Source organism: Pristis pectinata, chromosome 1 (genome assembly GCF_009764475.1).
Source record: "Pristis pectinata isolate sPriPec2 chromosome 1, sPriPec2.1.pri, whole genome shotgun sequence".
NCBI classification, from domain to species: Eukaryota; Metazoa; Chordata; class Chondrichthyes; order Rhinopristiformes; family Pristidae; genus Pristis; species Pristis pectinata.
In genome coordinates this window covers 137,959,643-137,986,631 of record NC_067405.1, presented here as the reverse complement: position 1 = coordinate 137,986,631, position 26,989 = coordinate 137,959,643, and the positions used below count along the sequence as shown (strand labels likewise).

General features: G+C 46.2%; 1 protein-coding gene across 1 annotated transcript in view; it reads left to right on the top strand.

The window, feature by feature from the left end:
* Window positions 1-17,167, top strand: part of vsx2 (visual system homeobox 2) — a 52,059-nt gene extending 34,892 nt beyond the window's left edge. Inside the window, exons 4-5 of the mRNA XM_052010537.1 lie at window positions 14,122-14,302; window positions 16,737-17,167. Coding sequence (XP_051866497.1) covers window positions 14,122-14,302; window positions 16,737-17,050 — 495 coding nt within the window. The 3' untranslated portion in view covers window positions 17,051-17,167. The remainder of the gene's footprint in view (window positions 1-14,121; window positions 14,303-16,736) is intronic.
* The last annotated feature ends 9,822 nt before the right edge of the window (window positions 17,168-26,989 follow it).

Here is a 26,989-nt window from a genome sequence, read left to right as displayed (position 1 = left end):
CTTCTTCCCTCAATTACTGCATTTCAGATGAATCTTGTCTCCCCATTCCTGACGTGGTCACTCATGTTATCCTGAAGGGACCCAGTTTACTCTCATTAGCCCTGCTTCTAGCCATGCTATTGGCTGTCAACCTTGACTACACCTTTTTGTTTTGCCTTCTCCCTGAGAGTTGTTGTGCTTGCTTTAAGTCTGACGTAGGGAATCGGTAGAAAGGGGTCAATCTTATCCCATCTACATCTCCAAGTATAATTGCCCTTACCCTCAGGATGCCAACATACTGTCTTCCCTTTCCCAAGGACTTTTATATTAACAGCCAGTTTCTGGTGGAGTGTTGGTTAACCAGGACTCAGGCAACTTGCTTCCTGCCTCATTTCCCTCAGCTCTATTGCAATGTGATGAATTAGGGCAGCTGTGTTTCCAGCCAACCACCTCTTTGTGGCTGAATTCCCTTTCAGCAGAAACACTGAGGACCAGGAAACATCTTCTACAACTGGGGAGTCACAAAGGAAGCGAGAAAATGCCATTGATAATTAAATCAGCTCATTAGGGGGAACCAATGCACTGCCATTGGAGGACTAGCATAATGCCATTGGAGGAGCAGCACGCGGCTCGAGGACCATTCCTCTGCCAGTATATTGCTATCGGGGGCCAATGCACTGCTATTGGAAGGAAAATACATTTTGTTCACAGTACCAGCGCACTGCCATTGGAGGACAGGAACATTGTCATTGGATCACTCATGCACTGTCATTGGAGGGAAAACAGATCTCCATTGGAGGACCAGTGTGCTGCCACTGGAGGATTAGCACCCACTGCCATCGGAGGACCAGCACCCATTGCCATTGGAGGACCAGAGCACTGTGGAGGACCAGTGTGCTGCCATTGGAGGACCAGCACCCACTGCCATTGGAGGACCAGTGCGCTGTTGCTGGAGGGCAAGTATGTTTCCATTGGAGGAACATCAAACCAACGTTGGAGGACCAGAGTTTTGAATTCTATCCTATCAAATATTTCAAAGATGTATAAAATTTAAAACTGTTACATTCTGAAGTTGTCCTTTTGCTCCTGTGACAGGAATGAACCAAATCAGAGCGATGGGGTGAAGGTGTCTGTCCCTGGTTGCAGGAGTCCGTTGCTGGTGCCAGTCGTCCTGGGCACTGGCACTAGCCAGGTGAATGCCTCAAGCAAGTGGTGTTGCTTAAGTTGCTTCCATCTGCTGTTGTGTTCAGATAATTATAATATGCAGGTATGGAGAGACTTAGATTGTGGTAATTTCCCTCAGATGCACATAATTTGATCAACTGGATGCCACCGTTCTTCCAGTGAGACATTTTGGGATGGGGAACGTCGGAACAATACGTGTAGCTAATACAACGTGGAGGACCAACCAATGCCCTCATGATGATAGCTGCAGTTTGCAATAGCATTACATCTTCCTGTGCAATTTTGAGCACGAGGTCACTGTGGAACGAGCTCAATTCCAAGTGCACTCTGATGGTGAGAGGGAGAGAGAGAGAGAGAGAGAGAGAGAGAGAGAGAGAGAGAGAGAGAGAGAGAGAAATTGCTCTTGGCGTGACCTTACAGCCCTTCGGATATCTGTGCCCCTGGATTGTGGGCAGGAGAATGAACCAGGGTGATCAACTGGTTTGTTGGTGCTCATAGATAGGGGAAATGACCACTTGGGACTCATACCCGAAAACAACCGAGATAGGAGACCCTGCCTTGTGGAATGAAACAAGAATTCATTCAGAGCCTTAGGTCACGCATCAAAATCGGATCGCACCCGCCTTTCCCTTGCTTCCATTTAGATCCCGAGGTAGACACGAAGATGCCACTTAGATACCCCACCTGGAAGTCACCACATTTCATCATCGCACCCTTTTGGTACCATCGACCGAGCTGATAATTCATCTGAAATAAAAGATTAACATTCGTAACGGGCTGAGACAAATGAAAAGTACCCCCGCAGCTTGCTCATCTTGTTCATTCGGGACTACACCCCACATCTAGGACTGAGAGGAGCAAGTCCTTCCCATAGACCCCCACCAGAACACAGGCCGGTACCTCCCTCCCTCCCATCTCAATGCTGCCTGATTAACCCCCCTTCTCTCCTCCCCCTCCCCCCTCCCTCTCCCCCCTCCCCTCTCCCCACCCCACCCACCCCTCTCCCCTCCCCACCCCACCCACCCCTCTCCCCTCCCCACCCACCCCTCTCCCCTCTCCCCACCCCACCCACCCACCCCTCTCCCCTCTCCCCACCCCACCCACCCCTCTCCCCACCCCACCCACCCCTCTCCCCACCCACCCACTCCCCTCTCCCCTCTCCCCACCCCACCCACCCCCCTCTCCCCTCTCCCCACCCCACCCCCCTCTCCCCTCTCCCCACCCCACCCACCCCCCTCTCCCCCCCCGCTCCGTGAGAGGGAGAGAGAACCGGAAGAAGAGAGCAAGCAAGGATAAATTATACCGAACACTTCTGCATCAAGGAATCGTGGACACGAGGTGATTTCTAAAATGATAACAGCCTTAATCAGGCAATCAGGAGGAGAAGATTATGTCTTGACCTGTGCCATCAATCTGCCAGCAATTTAATTTCATTTCCATTACAGGGTAATTCTGAAAATTTCCACCACAAAATTAACACCCAATTTTCCCATTTTAATTAGTTAAATCAGAAGATGCAGCTCTCTCCGGGGAGCGTGCGAGGTGGGATCAGTTAGGATGAAAATGATAACTACACGGCTGTAATTAGGACAGGTCAATGCATCCTCTCCCCCGAGTCAGGCTAGTTTAATTTCCCGTGATATTTGAGCGGCTGTCGCTAAGCTGTCCTATCGATTGATGCAGAAATTAACTTATTTTTCAATCAGACTCCGGCTGCCCCCTGGGTCGCCTCTCGCCTGCCTCTTTTGCAGTTGAAGCGATTTTTCATCAGCGGCTGTCTTTGATGGGGAGACGAGCCATCATGAATTACAAAAGGCCCTTGAATGGTTTTGACAATTTTTTATCCCCATCCTTTCCCCACCCCCCCACCGCCCGCCCACTCCTCCCCATCAGCTTAACAAGAAAGTGCCGCCTTGCTGGGTAGTCAAGGAGCATCTGTAGAGGGATCTGAGTCCGCAACGCTGACTTGTCAGGGCGTCTGCCCCGAGGTAGGAGCACACCAGGCTATTAAATCTACCCCTGGGAGCGTGCCCTCTGAAAATTAATTTTTCCTGTTTAAAATCTTAATTACTATATTTTCTTTCATTTTGAATTCTGATGGGATTCCTTATCCCAGAGTCCTAGGCTGCGTTGGTGTTACCAGGCGAGAACAGAGAGCCATACAGCACGGAGCAGGCTCTTCGGCACAACCGTCCAAGGTCCCATTTGCCTGCGTTTGGCCCATATCCATCTAAACCTTTCCTGTTCATGTATCTGTCCTAGTGCCTTTTAAATGTTGTTATTGTACCTGCCTCAACTACTTCCTCTGGCAGCTCACTCCATATACGCACCACCCTTTGTGTGAAGAAATTTCTCCTCAGGTTCCTATTAAGTCTTTCCCCTCTTGCCCCAAACCTATGCCGTCTAGTTTTTGATTCCTTTTCCCTGGGAAGAAGACTGCCTGCATTCACGCGATCTCTGCCCCTCATTATTGCATGCACTCTCACCCCACAGTCTCCTAAGCTCCAATGAATAAAGTCCTAGCTTGCCCAATCTCTCCCTATAACTCAGTCCCTCGAGTCCTGGAAACATCCTTGTAAATCTTCACTGAACTCTAACCAGTTTAATGACGTCTTTCCTGCCCATAATGTTCCAACTTCTATACTGCCCTGACTGATGAAGGCGGGCGTGCCAAATGCCTTCTTCATCACCCTGTCTAACTGAGACGCTGCTTCCAGCAAACTATGTACTTCTACTCCTAGGTCCCTCTGTTTCACAACACTCCCCAGAGCCCTACTCTTCACTGTGAAAGTCCTACTCTGGCTTGACTTCCCAAGATGTAACACCTCACACTTATCTGAATTTAATGCCATTTGCTGATCCTCAGCTCACTTACCCAGCTGATCAAGATCCCTTTGTAATTTTTGACAACTTTCTTCATTGTCTATGATACCACCTATTTTAGTATCATCTGCAAACTTACTAACTATGCCTTGCACAGTGGGACCTTCAATGTGGATGGATTTCACAGAGGGGGTGGGAGGTATCTGAGACCAGGCAGGAGCTGCAGCTGGGTGCACTTCCCACAGGTGAATTCATCAAGGAGGTTGGAAGTTTCCCTGATCTCCCAAATCCTGCAGGAGCAGCATACCACTGCCCTAATTACCATCCCTTAACTAAAGCAACTGTGGAGGAACAGAGGGATCTTGGGGTCCACGTCCATACATCCCTCAAGGTTGCCATGCAGGTCGATAGGATTGTTAAGAAGGCGTATGGAGTGTTGGCCTTCATTAGTCGGGGTACTGAGTTCAAGAGCCGTGAGGTGATGTTGCAGCTCTATAGAACTCTGGTCAGACCACACTTGGAGTATTGTGTTCAGTTCTGGTCGCCTCATTATAGAAAGGATGTGGAAGCTTTAGAGAGGGTGCAGAGGAGATTTACCAGGATGTTGCCTGGATTGGAGAACATGTCTTATGAGGATAGGTTGAGTGAGCTAGGGCTTTTCTCTTTGGAGAGAAGGAGGATGAGACGTGACTTGATAGAGGTGTACAAGATGATAAGAGGCATAGATTGAGTGGACAGTCAGAGACTTTTTCCCAGGGCAACAATGGCTAACACGAGGGGACATAATTTTAAGGTGATTGGAGGAAGGTATTAAGGGGGATGTCAGGGGTAAGTTTTTTACACAGAGAGTGGTGGGTGTGTGGAACGCACTGCCTGCAGAGGTTGTGGGGGGAGATAAATTAGGGACATTTAAGAGACTATTAGATAGACACATGAATGATATAAAAATAGGGGGCTATGTGGGAGGGAAGGGTTAGATAGATCTCAGAGCAGGATAAAATGTCGGCACAACATTGTGGGCTGAAGGGCCTGTACTGTGCTGTAGTGTTCTATGTTCTATGCATGAGGAGCTAGTCAGAGAGTAGGTATCCCCAAATCCTTTCCATCATTTCCAAGGGATATATCAGGAGTGCAATGGAAATCTCTCTGCTTGTCGAAGGAGTGTAGCTGCAAAAGCTTGATATCATCCAAGGACAAACTAACCCAATTAATTTTCATCCATCCACTACCTCAAGCTCTTATTCTTCATGCCTTTGCCCGTGATGAGTCACCTCTACACCGGAACACAAGGCAATAGGAGCAGGAGTAGGCCTCTCATCCCTTCAAGCCTGCCCCACCACTCAATGTGACCACGACTGATCTACCCGAGGCCTCGTCTCCTCTGTGCCAGTTCCCTGTGGCTCTCAATTCCGTGATCTTGTAAACATTTATCTACCTCCTCCTTAAGTATGTCCGATGATCCAGCCTCCACAACACTTTGGGGCAGAGAGTTCCAGGGATTCACCGTCCCCTGCAAGAAGAAATTCCTACACGCCTCAGTTCTAAAGAGCATCTTGTAATTTGTCCCCTTGTTCAAGACTCTCCCACTGGTGGAAACATCTCCTTTTAGGGTCTTAGAAATTTTAATAAGATCACTCCTCATTCTTCCACACTCCACAGAACACAAACCTAACTTTTTAGCTGTTCTTGATAGGATAACCCTCTCTTCTTAGGAACTAGCTAAGTGAATCTCTTCTGAAATGCCTCAAATGCTAATGTGTCCTTGCTTAAATAAGGGGACCAGGACTGTACACTGTACTGTAGGTGCTACCTCACCAATACCCTGTACAATTGGAACAATATAAACTCCAGCTTCCTAGCAATAAAGATAAATGTCTCATTTGCCTTCCCAACTACTCGCTGGCCCCGAATGCTAACTTTTTGTGAGTTATGCACAAGTACATTTAGATTCTTCTAAACCCATTTTCAGTCACTTTCCATTTAGATAATGGTCTGCCTCCAGATTCTTCTACAGGGGACATTGCTGCAGCTCTCATATTTAGCAGCATCTACCACTATGAGGGACAAGGGGAGCAGGTGAACGGTAACACCATCACCTCCTAGTCACACACTTGGAAATATAATCACTGCTCTCTTATCCTCATTGGGTCTAAATGCTGGACCCAGCCATCTTCAACCATCTCATCGGGGACCTTCCCTCCATCAAGTGGTCAGAAGTGGGACACTCGCTGATGGTTGCACAGTGTTCGGTTCCATTTGCAACTCCTTCACCATTATTGGAGTATATTTACTACTAGGAGGGTAGTGGTTAAAGAAGGCATCTCACCACCACCAATTAAAGATAGGTGATAAAAGCTGCCCTTGCCAGTGACACCAATATCCCATGGTTGAAAGAAGGTATGACATTGCTGTGTGTGGGTGCTTGCTAAGTGCAAGTTGGCTGCTGTAGTTCCTAATTTATAACAGTGAATATGCTCCAAAAACCACATTATAAGCAGTGAAATGCTTCGGGACCATCTAAGATTGTTAATGGCATTTAAGGTGAGAGGGGGTAGATTCAGAACAGACGTGAGGGGTATTTTTTTTACTCAAAGAGTGGTGGATGCCTGGAATGCGTTGCCTGATAGGGTGGTGGAGGCAAGTTCATTGGGGCTGTTAAGAGTGGCTTGGACGGGCACATGAATGAGAGGAAAATGGAGGGATATGGACATTCTGTAGGTAGGAGTGATTAGCTATGTCGGCACAACGTTGTGGGCTGAAGGGCCTGTCCTGTGCTGTACTGTTCTATGTAATGGAATCTCGTTTTACCAAATGCTGCAGGGTTTTCAGGAATCTTGTGTTGGGTTGTGGTTGTACCTAGAATCGATTGCTGTAATGGTTGTGGAAGTCCTTAGTCCTTTAGGCCTCACTGCCATGGCCATCTTGTGAAGTAGACTAGGCATCAGGTGGTGGAACCTGAGGTCCTGCCCACAGACTACCCTGATGGCCACCTAAAAGTCCCTGATGATTGAAGAGATTTAAATAATGTTAAAGCATTCAAAATGATGGAAAAATAATGAAGAATAAACAATTTTAGTTAAAATACATAAAATTAATTAAGGCACATATATGACGTGAAATAAAGAAAAAGGAACAAAAGACGACCTTCACTTCACTTACCCTTTTAATAAAGGTTGGTCACTCAGATAAATGGGACTGGACTCAATACACAAGCCATGGGTGACAAAGTGCTGAGGGGCCAGATACGAAGTGCATCCTTGCCCTCTGCTCATGATGATCCGGAACACTACTAAATCCAGGGCGGTTCTGGATCACTCACTATTGAGTCCAGTGTGGAGTGAGAGGTTGTTTGTATTGGCATCTGAGCTTCAGGACATTTCGGAGGGTATGACTACACTGGCCAGGGTGAGGACACAGCTAACAGTTCTCTCGTGAATCACCTTCCCACAGAACTACACCTGAATGAATCAAAAGTAAAGGTATATATAGTCACAGGGTTTTAAAGTGTACTGATTCATGGGAAAGTGTACTGATTTATGGTAACGAGGTCTGTCAAATCAAATGTATGAAGTGTGACAGGCAAAGCATTACGGGAAATGAGTCTGGCATTTAATGGAAGCACTCACCATACAAAAACCGTTCATCTTACACAACGTATTAAGTTCACTGGGGCCCACGCCTGCAGTACTGTGAACAATTCTGGGTGCCTCTCTTGAGGGAGATTAAATTGGCATTGGACAAAAATGTGGAGATTTGCCAGAATGATACCAGGACACAAGGGGTTAAATTACTAGTAGCGGTTACATGAACTAGGGTTGTATCCCTGGAATTTAGAAGACCATAAGATATAGGAGCAGAATTAGGCCATTCGGCCCATCGAGTCTACTCTGCCATTCAATCATGGCTGATTTTTTTTCTCTCAAACCCATTCTCCACCTTCTCCCCGTAAACCTTACCCCGCCCCCTCCCCAATCAAGAAGCAATCAGTCTCTAACCAAGGGGTGATTTTATTAAAGTTTACTATATTGAAAGAATGCATTTCCTCCAGTTGGGGAATCCAGCATGAGTAGGCAAAGTATAAAGGGAGTGGTACATAGAACACTACAGCACAGTACAGGCCCTTTGGCCCACAATGTTGTGCTGACATTTTATCCTGCTCTAAGATCTATCTAACCCTTACCTCCCACATCGCCCCCTATTTTTCTATCATTGATGTGTCTACCTAAGAGTCTCTTATATGTCCCTAATGTATCTGACCCCACAACCTCTGTCGACAGTGTGTTCCACGCACCCACCACTCTCTCTGTAAAAAAAAAACTTACCCCTGACATCCCACTTATACCTTCCTCCAATCATCTTAAAATTATGTCCCCTCATGTTAGCCATTTTCACTCTGGGAAAAAGTCTCTGACTGTCCACTCGATCTATGCCTCTTATCATCTAGTACAGAGTGCATTGATGTAGTACAGGTAAAAACAATAAGTACAGAGTAAAGTGTCACAGCTACAGAGAAAGTGCAGTGCAATAAGGTGCAAGGTCACAACAAGGTAGATCATGAGGTCATAGTTCATCTCATTGTATAAGGGAACTGTTCAATAGTCTTACTACTGTGGGGTAGAAGCTGTCCTTAAGTCTGGTGGTATGTGCCCTCAGGCTCCTGTATCTTCTACCCGACGGAAGAAGAGAGAAGAGAGAATGTCCTGGGTGGGTGGGGTCTTTGATTATGCTGGCTGCTTCACCAGGACAGCGAGAGGTAAAGACAGAGTCTAAGGAGGGGAGGCTGATGTCCGTGATGCGCTGGGCTGTGTCCACAACTCTCTGCAGCTTCTTGCGGTCCTGGGCAGAGCAGTTGCTGTACCAAGCCATGATACATCCAGATAGGATGCTTTCTATGGTGCATCGATAAAACTTGGTGAGAGTCAAAGGGGACAAACTGAATTTCTTTAGCCTCTGAGGAAGTAGAGGCGCTAGTGAGCTTTCTTGGCCGTGGCATTGACGTGATTTGACCAGGACAGGCTGTTGGTGATGTTCACTCCCAGGAACTTGAAGCTCTCGACCCTCTTGACCTCAGCACCATTGATGTAGACAGGTGCCTGTACACCGCCCCCTTTCCTGAAGTCAATGACTGGCTCTTTTGTTTTGTTGACATTGAGGGAAAGGTTGTTGTCATGACACCATTCCACTAAGCTGTCTATCTCCTTCCTGTATGCCGACTCGTCGCTGTTTGAGATACGGCCTACAACGGTGGTATCATCTGCAAACTTGTAGATGGAGTTAGAGCAGAATCTGGCTACACGGTCATGAGTGTATAGGGAGAAGAGTAGAGGGCTGACGATGCAGCCTTGTGTGGCACCAGTGTTGAGAATAATCGTGCTGGAGGTATTGCTGCCTGTCCTCACTGATTACGGTCTGTTGGTTAGAAATTCAAGGATCCAGTTACAGAGGGAGGTGTTGAGTCCTAGATCTCAGAGTCTGGTGACAAGTTTGCTTGGGATTATTGTATTGAAGGCAGAGCTGTAGTCAATCAACAATAGTCTAACGTAGGTGCCTTTACCATTCAGATGCTCCAGAGCTAAGTGTAGGACTAGGGAGATGGCTTCCGCTGTAGACCTGTTTCGGCGATAGGCGAATTGCAGTGGGTCAAGATTGTCTGGGAGGCTGGAGTTGATGTGTGCCATGACCAACATCTCAAAGCACTTCATGATGCTAGGCTCTCTCGTAGGAGTGGGGTGGGCAGGGGTCTGTTCTTGGAGGTGGAGGTAAATGGGTTGGAATGGGACCACTTGGGGATTGACACAGTGCCATGTTCCATTCCTCACTGTGTTCCAAGCACCCTACACAGTGGCGTCATCTGATAACTCCATGTTAGCTTGTTGGAATATTTCTCTGGCAGTGTAACTGTTTCATTTGTGACCTGCCAGGAGCCCGAGGGAGAAAAATGGTGGGTGAGAACCAAGCCCCAACAACCTTTCAGGGGCTGCTGCTGCATGTTCTATTTGGGCTAAGGGCAGAGTTAGTACAAGATGCCGGGGAGGAGGGGTGAAGTGCTGGTGGACAACGGTGCCAGTGGGCACTGGGTAGGGGGCTTTACTTTCAGTGTGATTGTTTCTTCGGCTCTCCACACGTGGAGCTCAGCCACAGCTGGGAACTTTAGTGTCCGGCTGACCCCGAGATCTATCAGGCAACCAGAGTCACCCAAAGCCACCCCATCAACATGGCTATGGGGATCAGGTCTTTCTACCCAAAGTGACCAGAGGTCGCTTCAAGTTCCAAGATCTTGGTGATTTTCCCAAGTTGCTTGATATTCCGAACTAAGTCTGACTGCACAGCTCAGGAGATCATCATTCCCTGACCCGTTGTCCCCAAACCTTCCCCATCACACTCACTTTTTTGCAGCCATAGAACATTGCATGCTAGTATGGGTTTAATGGGCTGACTGGCCTCCTCCTGCGATGTGACATTTCTGTGTTATTATGGACAACTTATGCACACCCAGAGCAAAGGCCGGACAGCTTCCATCTTTGCGAATTACATTGTATACTCAATATTAGACCGTAGGATAGAGCCACCATTACAGAGCATCAAACAATCTACTGGAAGAACTCAGCGAGTCGAGCAGCATCTGTGAGAGGAAAGGAATTGTCGAAGTTTTGGGTCGAAACCCTGCATCAGGACTCCGTTTCAACCTGAGATGTTGACAATTCCTATCCTCCCAAAGATGCTTCTTGACCCTCTGAGTTCTTCCAGAGGATTGCTAGTTGCTTCAGGTTCCAGCATCTGCAGTCTCTTGTGTCTCCATCGTTAAGATATCAGAAAAGATATCTTTATTCTTTCTTTTTCAATCTTTTTATTAATTTTCAGATTAATACAGATCAATACATATAACATTGGTAATTATACACGTGATACAAAGAGTTCGGGAGGACAATCGTGACATATATAGTCATAAAGAATAAAAAAAAATTCTAGGCCCCACGGTTTCTTGGTAAACGAATATATTACAAAAAGAAAGGCAAAAGGAGAAAGAAAAAGATTTATTATATTTAAAAAAAACCCAAATCGAAAAAAAAATTGTAAGTAATAAAACCAAACAAACTAAAACAAAAATTTCAAAAGAAAAAATGAAAAAAAGAACTGGACTGATATTTCTCGATGAACAAAGAGCATTATTATGTCGTCAACTGCTCTCCTCTAAGATTTCTTTATTAGTCACATGTACATCAAAACACACAGTGAAATGCATCTTTTGCATAGAGTGTTCTGGGGGCAGCCCACAAGTGTCGCCATGCTTCCGGTGCCAACATAGCATGCCCACAACTTCCTAACCCGTACGTCTTTTTGGAATGTGGGAGGAAACCGGAGCACCTGGAGGACACCCACGCAGACATGGGGAGCACGTACAAACTCCTTGCAGACAGCGGCCAGAATTGAACCTAGGTTGCTGGCGCTGTAATAGCGTTACGCTAACCGCTACACTACTGTGTTCTTCGAAGAGAAAATTTACCATTACAGCAGCCCTGCTCGAACAGGCAACCATTGCACAAGGTATCAGTGCAGATTGGCAGAGGTCCAAGGACATACAGCAGGGGGATCCTTCAGAACGATAAGGGATAAAAACAGGGTGCGTGAAATTGTGTTACGATGAACTATACAAGTGAGATGTGAAGGTATATGGAACTTATCCTCATCGCTGGGAAACACTGGTAAATATCAGAGTAACTGGCATCGAGTCTCCAGCAGGGCATCGAAGTCCAGGATAGAAATTAGCTCCAACTTTGGGGCGGCACAGTGGCGCTGCTAGTAGACCCGTTGCCTCGCAGCTCCAGTGACCCGGGTTCAATCCTGACCTCTGGTGTGGAGTCTGCAGGTTTTCCCTGTGTCCAGCCATATTCTCTCACATCCCAAAGACATGTGGGTTGGTAAATTAATTGGCCACAATAAATTCCCCCCAGTGTGTAGGTGAGGGGTAGAATCTGGGGGAGATCGATGGGAATGTGGGGAGAATAAAATGGGATTAGTGTAGGATTAGTGTAAATTGGGGCTTGGTGGTCAGCACAGATTTGGTGGGCCGAAGGGCCTACTTCGATGCTGTATGATTCTATAACCTCTAAGTGCTTGAAGAGAGAATAGCTCCTAAGAAGCATATAGATTCTGAGCTATCAAGTTACAACACTCACCTTGGTAACCAATGGCAGAGATCACGCAAGTCTCAGAGTGGCCTATTTAGTTACATGAGACGCTGCAATGTCATATGTTGAAAGATCCTCTGTCTCCCATGGATGCCAACACCGATCCTAGGCAGTTTGTGTGCAGGCTGCAAGTGGCCTGGCCAATCACAGTGACAATCTGAACCCACTAACGGCTTCAACTGTCTGATATAATGGGGATCATCACTGGCCCCCATCTCTCCTGACAGAGCTGGACTCAGAAGAAAAAGCATACAAGTCAAGAGAGGTCTCATCAGTCACCGATTCTACTTGTGCTATGGAGTGGAAGATAAGACAGAAATTTTATTATATTACTTAAAATGGCTCACCTATATATATGTAACACGGCAAGGATTGGCTGCATGGGCTAAATGTGTGTTGTAGAATGTATGCTTGTAAGATATAAGGTATCTTTTTTATTAGTCACACGTACATCGAAACACACAGCGAAATGCATCTTTTTTGCGTAGAGTGTTCTGGGGGCAGCCCGCAAGTGTCGCCACGTTTCCGGCGCCAACATAACATGCCCGCAACTTCCTAACCCGTACGTCCTTTGGAATGTGGGAGGAAACGGGAGTACCCGGAGAAAACCCAGGCAGACACGGGAAGAACGTACAAACTCCTTAAAGACAGCAGCCGGAATTGAACCTGGGTCGCTGGCGTTGTAATAGCGTTACACTAACCGCTACACTACCGTGCCTGCCCTCACACTACTGTGCAGTGAAATATCACATATTTAGTTTATGTGCCCCACTGTGCTCAGTTTGAAAACTGAACTTTATTCATAAAAATATGCACAGGAAATGCAGTACAATCAGCACACGTCTTTCTTTCATTCATAGTGTCATCAAATCAATACGTTCTATTTGCAAAGCACCAAAGCCTCTTTGAACAATGTCCTCATTGAGTGTTTGAAGGGCTGTTAACCCATCTCACTGTTCAGTAGTGGCAGGACCCTAGATTACAGTGCTTCCTCGCAGAGCCTTTGCAGTGGCTGCACCAAGCTTCAGAGCTTCTGTCAGCCTAGAACATGCCAATTGACACATTCACTTACGGACGTCTCGTTGCACTGGAAGACCCTGTGCCTTCAGCTGCTGAAATCCTGATCTCTGGAACTCCCTCCCTTAAACTTCCTAAAATGCTCCTCAAAATTAAAGTTTAGGTCACCAGTCCTTGTACTTATCTTTTGTGGCCTGACACCAAATTTCGTCCAAAACAGCACAGAATTTTTTTTGTCAGAAGTGTTTTTAGCAAAAGTGTCATACGTTGGCAGGTTGTTATTGAAACAACACAGAGTAGGTACAGCAAGTGATTAGAAAGCAAACTGAATGTTGGCTTTTGTTGCAAAGGAGGTGAAATATAAAATCCTTTTTATATCAGTACGGGGCTCTGGTGAGATAACACCTAGAGATGCCAACTGTTTTGCTCTCCCCTTTTCAGGAAGCATGCACTTGCATTGGCAACAGTTTGGAGAATGTTCATTGGTTGCTTCTTGGGATGAAGTGGTTGTTTTGGGCCAAAGCTCATTGGAGTATAGAAGAATGGAAGGTGATCTCATTGAAACATGCAAGGTTCTGAGTGGGATTGTTGAGAGGGTGGAGGTATCTAGAACTAGGGGGTATTGTTTCAGAAGAAGGGGTCGGCCATGATGGGGATGAAGAGAAAAATGTCTTCTCTCTGATGGCTGTGGTTCTCTATCCCAGAAAACCATGGAAGTAGAGACGTGGAATGTACTCAAGACGGAGATACACAGGTTGTTGGTTGCTTCAAGGACAGCGGGGATCAGGCATGAACTAGGTCTTGGGGTAGTGGGGGGGGTCACTGTGGCTTACTCCTGTATGTTCTTATGTTCCTACTTCTTGGCTGCAGTTGTGCCGGATTTGTCACTGCTTTATCCCTGTTCACCTTCCCCCCCCGCCCCTGACAGGTGTGGTTCCAGAACCGCAGGGCCAAGTGGAGGAAACGTGAGAAGTGCTGGGGTCGCAGCAGTGTCATGGCCGAATACGGGCTGTATGGAGCAATGGTGCGGCACTCCATCCCGCTGCCGGAATCCATCCTGAAATCCGCCAAGGACGGGATCATGGAATCCTGCGCCCCCTGGCTTCTCGGTAATTGTATACCTTTTCCGGGTCGCACGAGGGTCGTTGCTATGGAAATACCAGTGGAAAACGCAAGGGGGAGGGGGCTCCTGTGCCGAATGAGGCTGGTCAGAGCACAATGCAGAAGGAGGCCATTCGGCCCGCTGTGTCCATTCCAGCTTTGCCCAACAGCGGCCCACTTAGTCAGGCGGGGGTACACAAGAGACCGCAGACGATGGAATCTGGAGCAACAAACAACCTGCTGGAGGAACTCAGTGGGTCGAGCGGCGTCCGTGGAGGGAAAAGAATTGTCGACGTTTTGGGTCGAAACCCTGCATCAGATCTGAAACTTCGACAATTCCTTCCCCTTCCCCCATAGATGTCGTTCGACCTGCTGAATTTCTCCAGCAGATTGTTTTGTTGCCCGTTTAGTTACTCTCCCTTGCTCTTTCTCAGAGCACTTTTCAAACATCCATCCAATTCCCCTTTGAACATTATTATTTGCATCAATGTTTCTGGCAGTTAATTCCACATTAGAACAACTCACTGCATCTCCTTTGGCTCTTCCCTCCCTGTCCTCTGGTTATGGACCAGTCTGCCGGAGGAAACAACTTCCCTTGATTTACTCAAACAAAACTCCTCAGAAACGCGGACAGATTTCAGGACAGAGTTTGATGTTCTTTGTAAATCCCGGGTGAAGTTACCCTGGTGTGTATCTAACACAGGCTTGCTCTGTGTGACACAAAGATCTTAGGACACACCATAAGAAATGTATTTCCACCCCCCAAACTGCTCCATCATTCAATAAGATCAAGGCTGAACTAACCTTTGGTCTCATGTGCAGCTTCCTGCTTGATCCCCTTAACCTGGAGTCCTCTAAAGTTCTGACTGTCCCTTCAGAATGGAACAAATTCAGTAATTCAGCCTCCACAACCCCTGAAGCAGAGAATTCTGTGAGCAGATAGAAGAAATCTTCACCTTAAGTGGTTGACCCCTTATTCTGAAGCTCTACTGTCTAGTTCAAGATTCCCCAGACTGGACAACACATCTTCACCACATCTACCCTTGAAGACCACTCAGTGTGTCTCAATGGGGCCATCTCTCATTCCTCTTAACTCCAGAGAGTACAGGCCAATTCTGTTCAGATCTTTCCTATAAGACAATCCCTCCATCCCAGGAGTCAGTCTAATTTTTGACATAAAATCCTATGGCCTCAGGAATTCTGGGAGTCAGATCGAACCAGTTGGGATGAAAATCTCAAAGGATCTTCTGTTGATTTGAGCACTACTTGGTGAAGCTGTAGCACAAAATTGCCCGTAATTTACCAAAGAATGACTTTTGCACTCTGTGATGGTGGTGGGGAGAGGAAAATGTCACAAACCCAGGCTGGGGCAACCATTCTGAGCTTGTAGAGAGTTTTATAACACATTTTACAAAACAACCTGGAATTTCAAAGCACAAACAGCCCTTGGATTTCACTGTAAGCACAATATTCAAACCCAAGGGGCTAACGTTGACTGGTTGAATCACATTTTCACTCAGGATGTGTGAAACACAAGGGAAATAGGGGCCTGGTGACCAGATCTAAACCCTAAACTTCCAACTGAGTATCATTCTAGTTCTAACTGATCAAACTTTTGCCCCTCTGTTTTATCTCTAGCACAAGTAGTCATTTGCACTTGACCTTTCTGGAGGAGAGTTCAGCCGTTCAGAAACAGAAATCAACTCCAGTGCACCCAGTATGGGCAGGATAAATCCCATTAAAGAAATGAAGATAATCCAGTTAGCGATTTGAGGCCAGGTTGGAATCAGTCCCCCGTAATGATGCATTCACTGTGTACCATACCACTATATTTTCTTAATGCAGAGGAGGCCATTCAGTCCCTCATGTTTATGCCAGCTCGCAGAGCCATCCCATTGCCCTACTACTTTTTCCTGTAGCTTTTTCATTCATATCCCCATCAATTTTACCACAAGCCAGGGACGATTTACAGCGGTCAATTAACCTGCCAACCGGCACATCTTTGGGAGGTGGGAGGAAACCGGGGCACCCGGAGGAAACCCACGGGGTCACAGGGAGAAGGTGCAAACTCCACACAGACGGTGCCCGAGGTCAGGATCGAACCCAGGTCACCTGAGCCGTGAGGCTGTGGCTCTACTCACTGTGCTGCCTCAGGCTAATGCCTGGAAGCAGAACGATGTATAAATGTGTGTGTCCTCTGTTCCCGGTTCAACGTTCCCAGGTTTGGGTGTGACCCTGTTTACAGACGGCTTTATTCTCGAGCAAAAGCTTTGTGTTAATGAGCTGAGCTGACCTGACGTCTCTATGTTGAATGAAGCCTAGCTCCCAGGTTCCTGCTGCAGTTTAATCTTGGCATCTTTCTTTGCTTACCGTTTTCAGTTCACGATGGCTTACCAATGACCAGGCGATTTTCTAAAACCGAGTACCAACAATTCTTTCTAGGAATGCACAAAAAGTCCCTCGAGGCATCTGAAGTGGTGAGGAAAGTGGAGGCCGAACACAGCAGTCAGCCCAGCCAAGAAGACGAGCAGCGGGAAGACAAGGGCAAGGATTCCAAGGGGACCATTTCTAAGGAGGAACTGAGGGAGAGCAGCATAGCCACCCTTAGGGCAAAAGCACAGGAGCACAGTGCTAAAGTGTTGGGGACAGTGTCTGGTGACGGACAGGGCAAAGTGGCCCAGGAGGAAAGGCCTGAAGAGCTGAAGAGTGAGCAGTCAAAAGCAACGCAAGACGAGATGTCAACTGAAAAGTTCTAAACTTTATATACAAACTATTAGCTCTTTATATCTCCGCAGTCCTTTCTGATGCAGTGTTCCCCAAGACTGTTTGATGGTGACAAAAGCTGCACAAGATCGATTTTCGCTTAACATGCAGGTGTCCCTCCATTTTATTTTTACTGAGGTTATTATTGACAGATGTGATTTTTCTTAAACAATTTGTTGTTGATCTGTTGGCTTGGTATCTAACTGTAATCATTTGGAGTCACACCAATGTGAAACCCTGGTGGATTTTGGTAGGTTTAATTTTCCGTTTATCTTCATGTGTTTTAAGATTTCATTCTAGCTTTCAAAGTTCCTGACTTAGTTACAGCTTCCTAGTCAGATCTGATGTGCTCAATGACTATTTTGTAGAACAATCTTACAGAGGTCACCTTACGATAATCACAAAAGACCCATTCATCCCAACCCACTCAATGTCCTTCTGGAGAACTAACTCCAAATTCTTCCATATTTCCTTAAAACATAGGCAGAGACTATTTCAGCCCATGGAGTCGATGCTGGCACATCAGTGCAATCCTCTTCTCCCACTAATTTTCCCTTCAACTTCTTCTTTTGGAATTCGGACCAATTCGGGGAAGAAAGTTCAAAGGAGATGTGCGGGGCAAGTGTTTTACACAGAGAGTGGTGGGTGCCTGGAATGCGCTGCCAGGGGTGGTGGTGGAGGCAGATACGATAGAGGTGTTTAAGAGGTTCTTGGACAGGCACATGGATGTGCAGAGAGTGGAGGGACATGGAACATGTGCAGGCAGAAGGGACTAGTGTAATTAGGCATCATTAGCTTAACTAGTTAGGCACAATGTCGTGGGCCAAAGGGCCTGTTCCTGTGCTGTACTGTTCTATGTTCTATTCTCTTCTGAATGTTCCTGCCAACAAATTAGAATTCAATTCCAAGAATGGTCAACCTTGTTGCGAGGCAGCTATCATTAGGGTGCCTGTCTTCTTGAATGTTCTGGTTCTTGTGCTACTTGCGTTACGGTGGTATCCTAGATGGGACCCAGTGACACCGTTGTCTTGGGGACAGTGGCTGGTGGAACGGCCTGACCCAACACAGTGCAATATCTGACAGTGCAGGAGCAAGTTTGGAGGCCTGTGAGATTTTTATTTAGGGGAAGGTTCTTCGGAAAGGAAGCAAGCACTCAGCACCTGAATTGCTTTTTTTGTGTGAAGTGCAAAATGTTCACGGTGCTGCTTTTTTTCCCCAAGCTGATGAAACTTCCAAGAACTAATTCTGCAGGTCGTGATAACTCTCTGGTACCCCTTCCTTGTGTGCCTGGCACTATGTGCTTGATGACAATATCTGGCATCATTGCTTTGGGATAGCCTGTAAATTATAGGAAGTCGTTATTTATAAGCTATTCATATACCCTATTAGATTCCAGTCTGTGAAACGTACCCAAGGAATCATAATTCTATCTTTAAACCGTCTCCTTAATCAGATCCTGACTGGTAATTCATTCCCAAGTACACATTATTCTATATATAAACCATCTGAACCCTTGATCAGATTCTAGCCTGTAACTCACCTCAAGGTATCCATTACTCTAGATATAAACCATTGAACACCTTGACTGGATTTCAGCTGTTATTCACTCTACATATAAACTGTATGCCCACTAATAACAAACCTGGGCTTTATATATTCTTGTTACTATGAGCACTATAACATGGTGCAGGTGAAGAATACTCAAAATTAGAGATGGCTGAAAGAGTCATTTAATACAGATGAAGATATTACTTGCCAAAGGTCCAGTTTTACCCCTTTGTCACTTGGAAGAGGTGTGTGTAATCCCTAACCCTGGTTTAGTGACCATTTATTGCTGGAAGGAAACTCTCAGCCAACAGCTGCATTAAAGGGGGCTCATCGCCCTCTACACTTGGTATTGGTTTATTATTGTCACATGTACCGAGGTACAGTGAAAAACCTGTCTTGCATTCTGATTGTACAGATCAATTCATCACACAGTGCATTGAGGTAGTACAGGGTAAAAACAATAACAGAATACAGAGTAAAGTGTCACAGCTACAGGGTGTATTGCAGGTAGACAATAAGGTGCAAGGTCACAACAAGGTAGATTGTGAGGTCAAGAGTCCACTTCCAGGAACTGTTGGAATGGGATGGTCACCAACACTGACCTGTGGCCAGATCCTCCCCCTCAAGTACCCTGTTGGGATCACTTTGCAATTATGTGGGAAGGTGGGCTGAGGAAGGGGGAAACATGTGGCAATCCTGAGTAGACTGTTCTGAATGATCGTGAGTGGTGGTAAGTGAGTTAGCCAGGTTGGATGTGGTTCATGAGCTGTGGCTAGTGAATTGCCTGGGACGTACTTGGTTCATGAGTTGAGGTTAATGAGTTGTCCTGGTCAGACTTGGTTCATGAACTGCAGCTGGTTTAGTGAAATGCCCCGGCTGGAGTTGGTTGGGCGCCTGGGCACTGTGGTGCCAATGTGGCAGAGGTTTGTTCAGTCTGGAATCCTCTTGGTGATCAAGGTGGAGTCTTGTACTCTAAACTGGTAGGTGAGTTGCCTTGAGATGTAAGTGAGAGGGAGATTTCCTCTGAAAATACCCAGGGCGTGCCCCTTTAGGTGGTGGGGGCCGGGGGGGGGTGTAAGGTGGTAACCTGTTGGATCTTCTCACCAGCCCCTACTCCTCCCAGTGCTGTAGTTTACATTCCTGGTGTAAATGGGATGGAATCCCAATGGAATCTGCTCCATCTGGAACTCCTGCTCTTACCCAAGTGAAAGTCTTCCTTTCGGCCTTCTTAGAATTCTGGATGTTTGGGGCCAATGGAAAGAATCATCTTAATTCATTCCAAGAGTTAGTAATCACACCAACGGCCCATTTTCAATGGGAAGTTTAATGGGTTTTATTACATCATTTTTGGGATCAGGGCATCGCTGGCAGGGCCAGCATTTATTGCCCATCCCTAACTGCCTTTGAGAAGGTGGTGGTGAGGCACCTTCTTGAACACTGCTGTCCTTCTGGTGAAGGTGCTCCCACAGTGCGATTAGGTAGGGAGTTCTGTGACTTAGACTCGGCGACAATGAAGGTCGGGCAATATATTTCCAAGTCAAGCTGGTGTGTGATTTGGAGGGGATCCTGCAGGTGGTGGTGGTGTTACCATGCAACTGCCACCCTTGTCCTTCTTGACGGTGGAGGCCGCAGGCTTGGGAGGTAATGTTAGGGGAGAGTGGGCAAGTAACTGTGGTGCATTTTGTAGTGTGTGCGCTGTTATTGGAGGGAGTACATGGTTGAACTGACGGATGGGGTGTCAGTGACCTAGGCTGCTTCATCCTAGATAGAGTTGACCTCCTTTGAGAGGTGCTGCAGCTGCACTCATCCAGGCAAATGGAGGGTATTCCATCTTACTCCCTGACGTGCCTTATAGAAGGTATAAAGGTCTTGGAGTGTTGGCTGATGAGTCTGTCAACGTGGGCTACCTCGCTCTTGTGGTCATGGTATTTATGTGGCTGGTGTGGGTGAGTTTTTGGTCAATGGTGACGCCCCCCCCCCACCTTATTGATTGGTGGTGGGGTACTCAATGATGGTAATGCCACTGAATGTCAAAGGTAGATTGTTAGATCCTTTCTTGTTTTAGATGGTCATTGCCTGACACTATTGTGGCCTGAATGTTAGTCCCCACTTATCAGCTCCTGCCTGAATGTTGTCTGGTTCTTGCTTGCATGCAGACATGGGTTGATTCAGTAGCTGTGGGGTTGCATACAGAATTGAACACTGCACAATCATCAGCGAGCCAGGAGTGACAGCCAAGATCGGCAAGGGTTATCAGCCATAGTTATACCGAAGTCAAAGTCACGGTTATCTGCACAAGTACGTGTGTGCAAAGGTGCAATGAAAAACTTACTTGCCGCAGCATCACAGGCACAACATTCACAAGAAAAACATAAATTTAACATAAATTATACAAGAAAAAACACAATTAGAACAAAAAAAAAATCCAAAGTCCATTGTAGTGCACTGTGTGATTTGGCCAGATCTTGATCTTGACCAGGTGAGGCAGTCTGTAAGCACAGAACCTATGATAGCTTTTAAATCCTTACATCACCCTGTAGGTGAGTTCTTTGTCAGTCAGATGAGATTGGATCGGGGAGAAGGCCATTCAGCCCTTTGCACTAGTTCTACCATTCCATAAGATCCTGGCTGAGCCTGTCCCTTGTCCACCTTCCTGCCCAAAGACCCAATCCCCTGACTCCATAGGAATAAAAACCTCAGCCCTGCATATGTTCTTGGGTCTAGAGTCATAGAGCAGAGAAACAGGCCCTTCAACCCATCATTTCCCTGCTGACGGTCAAGTACGCATCTATACTAATCCCACTCACTAGTACTTGGGCCGTAGCCATCTACACCTTGGCAATTCCAGTGCTCGTCCAGGTGGTACTTTAATATTGTGAGGGTGCCTGCCTCCACCACCGCCTCAGATTGCAGATTCCAACCAGTACTTCCTCAGATCCCTTCTGAACCCTTTACCCTGAACCTATCCCATCTAGTTTCCTACTATCCACCCTATTTACGCCCATCATCATTTTTTTATACCTCCATCAGATTCCCCCCTCTGCTTGAAGGAAAACAAACCCAGCCTATCCAGTCTCTCCCCATAATTGAAGCACCCCATCCCAGGCAACCAAAGGTAGCTGGGATCAGCAGAGAGGAATTTCCTCTGCACTTTCTTCAGTGTAATCACATCCTTCCTATAACTTGGAGATCAGAACTGTCCACAGTGTCCCAGCTGTGATCTAACCCATGTTTTATAGACTTGTACCATAACTTCCCTGCTTTTATATTCTGTGCCACTGCTAATGAAGGCAACCATTCTGTGTGTCTTCTTCACTGCCTCATCTACCTGTGCTGCCACCTACTGGGATCTTTGCACTTGTACATCAAGGTCCCTCTGTTCCTCAATCCTTCCTGGGGCCCTACCATTCATGGCGTGTGCGCTAACTGTATTAGTTCTTCCCAGGTGCATCACCTCACACCCATCAGGATTAAATTCCGTCTGCCATTGCTCTGCCCATTTTACCAATCGTCTTGGAATGAGGCCACAAAGCGGCAGCAACGTTGGAGGTGCCCAGCCTGACCTTTGGGCATTAGTTCGTAAAGTTGTGTAACCTGTTGAAATCAGCAGAGAGTGGGCCTCACCAGCAGATCCATAGAGCACAGATTTCCTGCAATGTGCATTAAAAATTGCTTTGATCAGTCAACTTTAATCCACACAGGATTACATGCTCACTTTCACATACCTGATCTATAGCTTGTATCAAGGGTGTAAATTGCTTTAAAAAAGCATCACCAAATCTGTAACTTTATCATAATGTAGTCTAAGCCTGTGTACAACTTGGATGATCAATACTGACACCCAATGTTCCTGAAACACAAGTAAAACAGAAAATCTGGGGATACTCACCAGGTCAGGCAGCACCTGCAGTGAAATAGAGTTAATGTTTCTGTAGAGAAATAGAATTAACATTTCAGGTCAATGACCTGTCATCAGTTCTGATGACAGGTCATTGACCCGAAATGTCACCTCTGTCTCTTTCTCCATAGATGCTGCCTGACCTGCTGAGTATCTCCAGCATTTTCTGTTTTTATTTCGGAATCCCAGCCCCTACAGTTTTATTGCTTGTCTTTAACCCCAAAGCGTTGCAGCAAATACACAGTTAACTCACACATCCAGAAGTTGCACTCTCCACACCTAGATACGTGAGAACTCCATCTCATTGTCACATTTACCACTGAACTGTATTGAATACCGTCGTTACTGCAATTGTCTGACAGATATTAACTAAACCCACAGCGGGAAGGTAAGTCTGGGCAAAGTCTATTAAATCAAGTACTTAGTGTTAATTACTGAAGTCAATGCCTGTTGAAGTGAACGTGAACCATTGTAAGTGCGGAGTTACATTCTCGGAGATTTTAATTGATGTTGGACATTTTCTGTCTCTTTTTCTTTCTTAATCCAATTTTATTTTACTTCCTTTATTTCTCTAACTGTACCTGATTTGATATTGAATTTGCCCACTCCACTTACACTTCTTTCTCAGTTATGTACTGTTGGGTTCCCAATCCTTCCACTTGCTTGGTTGAGGAGATGTCTGGTTGCTTTTCCTCTTCACCTAGGACCCAGAAACTTTCCCTCACTGGACTGATTTGAGTTTTCACTTCAAACAGTGCGCCATGTAAAACATATATGTTCAACTGAAAAAGACACAAGAGGCTGCGGGTACTGAAATCTGGAGCAACAAACAATCCACTAGAAGACCTCAGCGGGTCGAGCAGCAGCCGTGGGAAGAAAGGAATTGTCAACGTTTCAGGTCAAATCCCTGCATCAGGACTCAAGTCGACAATTCCTTTCCTCCCGCAGATGCTGCTCGACCCGCTGAGTTCCTCCAGTGGATTGTTTGTTGCTCCAAGTTCAACTGAAGGTCTAACCAATGACATTAGATGTCCAAACTCAGGACTTGTGGCATAATGTGTTTGAGATTGAGGGAAGGGATTAGGTCTGTAGTCATTGTAAATTGGACCAATACAGTTATGTACTTTGTTCATGGTCAATCCTCACCGATTCCTGCTGAGACATTGGTAGTTTCCTAAAGACAGAAGCCACAGGGAATGTGAAACAAAGTTAGTGTCTTCAGTGATAAATGAATTGAGCCAAAGCACCAATTAATGATGGCTTCCAGCAGACCATCAACTAAACCCATTCTGGTCTTTAAAATGTGTGGGATGAAAAGTCAATGGATAACAGGCTGCTGCCATAGAAACAAGCACTTCCTTAGCATCTGCCCATTCTTTGTCCGTAACCGCGATCTGCATCTCCCCGTTGCCAGTCACTTCAACTCCCCCTCCCACACTCTCACTGATGTGTTAGTCCTCGGCCTCCTCCACCGCCAGGAGAATTCCAAGCGCAAACTGGAGGAACAACACCTCATTTTCCGTCTTGGAACCTTGCAGCCTAACGGCATGAACATTGAATTCTCCCACTTTAGGTAATTCCCCCACCCTTTCACCACAACCGCCCCCCCCCACCCCCCAGACCGTGCTTCTTCTCTTCTTCCCTTTCCTAGTCTTTTTTTCCTCTCTCTCCTTACCTTTGACCCATCCCCCGGTGGATCTGCTCTTCCCTCCTCCCCCACACCTGCCTATCGCCATCTCTTACCTGCATCTACCTATCGCCACCCTGTGCCCACCCCACCTCCCCTCTTTTGTCCATCTATCACTGCTCTGCTTTTCCCTCCTCTATATCGGGCTTCCCCTTTTCCTATCTTCGGTCCTGAAGAAGGGTCCTGACCCGAAACGCTGACCACCTACTTTTCTCCACGGATGCTGCCTGGCCTGCTGACTTCCTCCAGCATCAGAGTATTTTTCTTCCTTACAGCTGCTTAAGTAATAGCGAAAGAAAAAAAGCAAAATATTGCTGAAATAAAATCAGAGTAATACAAATGTTCAGCAGGTCAGGTGGTATCCTTGGAGAGAGTGAGAGAGAGTTAATGTTTTAGGTCTATCACCTTTCGTCAGTGTGGCCCTTTGTTCCCTGCCCCTTTTCTCTGCATCTTGCCTCGAACTTTCTCCTGCTCTGGTTAAAGGTCACGGACCTGAATCATTATCAATTCTTCCTTTTCCGCAAACAGTTCCTGACCGTTCTGTCTAGTTCCTGCAATGACTACTTCAATCCGTGAACCAGAGGAAATAAATTTAAACAACAGGACGTAATCTGAGGATTTTTGCCTATTGATCAAGATGTCAGGCTACTGGCTAAGATTTGTACCTCTCATTTTATAAAGAGAGTAGTTATTGACAGCCCTGCACCAGCCAGTGATTTGCCCAGGTGGGTGTATAACTTGAGCAGTCTATTGTACATCAAAGACAATTAGTGCAGAAAGCAGAATCTAATTAAAGAGCAAAAGAAATAGAAAGCACAGCAGCTTCTGCCAGCAAAAACAAGGTAACTTCTCCAGCAGAATATAATTATTGGTTGTATTCAAATTATCAGTCCCATTCACTTAAAGCAGCATTGTCACCAAATTCAATGACCCACTCATCTCCACTCTGGCTGGTTATACCTCTTCATAACGCAGAGGGAAAAGCATTCCCATGAGTTAGAGAACATCTCAATCAGAAATGCTTTGATAGAGAGGTGAATACTTTCAATATAAGTTTATGAGAATATCGTGTTTTCACTTCTAGACCCTGGGCAGAGGTAAGTGATCCCATTATATCTCTCTGTAATGATGTCAATGACAGACGATTTGTTTTTGCATCTGTGGTTCAAACCCAGCCCAGAGTAAGGAAACTTGAGTGGGAGGCTCTCATGTACGCACAAGGACTGACACACTGGACCTTGAACTTGAAGACCTGGGTCTTTCCTCATGCGGGCAGAGATGCTGAGGTATGGGATACTTGAATGTGTTCCCATCTGTGGCTCAGCCTAGTGGCTTTTCCAGACTTGCTTGATGCTTGTAGTGAGCCTAAGTGAACATGGAATGGGCTGAATCTGAATGAATGAGATAGATCTGAGGTTGGGGATTCAGCGACCTTCAGAATCCTGTCCCAGTGGGGAAGTTAATAGCGAGTGGCATCACTGAGGCATCAAAGGGTCCTTCCCCAACCGAACACAACCTCCAAACCGTGCCAATCCTTCTCCTCTCCCTGTCCCATTGTCATATATTAACTGAATGGACCCGAAGAATATTGGAATGTAGAACCACTGTAAATATTGTACATACTGTGACCCAAGCTCCACTGGGGTAACCTGGATATTGAAATATATCGAATTGTAGTTATTAAAATTATGTGTTTCTTGTTTGAATTTCTGTATAAAAAAAGATCACATTCACATGGAAAAAAATAAAAGGTGCCATGGGAATTCACTGAATTTGTTCGAACTTAGGTGTCTTGTTTTCTAGACTTTTGCAAACCACTCAATATACTGATCAGTAGCTAAGGATGTTTAGGGTAATGTTGGTAATCAATGCAACATGACCAAGTTACGTGTAACAGTGGTATCTCTCACATCAGACATTAAATGCAAACATCCAAGGTGACAATGCAGTGTCTCTCTGAATGAAACATCAATCACAGATAAGATTTCTTTATTAGTCACATGTACATCGAAACACACTGGAATACATCTTTTTGCAGTGTTCTTGGGGCAGCCTGCAAGTGTCGCCATGCTTCCGGCGCCAACATAGCATGTCCACAGCTTCCTAACCCGTACGTCTTTGGAATGTGGGAGGGAACCGGAGCACCCGGAGGAAACCCACGCAGATACGGGGAGAACGTACAAACTCCTTACAGACGCCGGCCGGATTTGAACCCGGGTCGCTGGCACTGTGAAGCGTTATGCTAACCGCTACACTACTGTGTATTTGGACAGTCACCTATCCGATAAGGGCGCCGTTCGAACACTGCAGTTGATGAGCAGCAGTGTTGGACGGTGAGCTCCAGTCTCTGCAGATAAAAAAGGTTTAGAGGGACATCCAAAAGCAGGCAACTGGGACTAGCTGGGAGAGACACCTTAGGCAGCATAGGCCAGTTGGGCCGAAGGGCCTGTTTCTGTCCCGTACCATTCTATGACTCAAAGTCCAAACTCTTACCCTGTTGCCCCAGTCACCTGGAGATATTTTATATGACATAAAAGATGATTGCATTGGTATTGGTTTATTATTGTCACTTGTACCGAGGTACAGTGAAAAACTTGTCTTGCATACCGATCGTACAGGTCAATTCATTACATAGTGCAGTTACATTGAGTTAGTACAGAGTGCATTTATGTAGTACAGGTAAAAACAGTAACAGTACAGAGTAAAGTGTCACAGCTACAGAGAAAGTGCAGTGCAATAAGGTGCAAGGTCACAACAAGGTAGATTGTGAGGTTATAGTCCATCTCATTGTATAAGGGA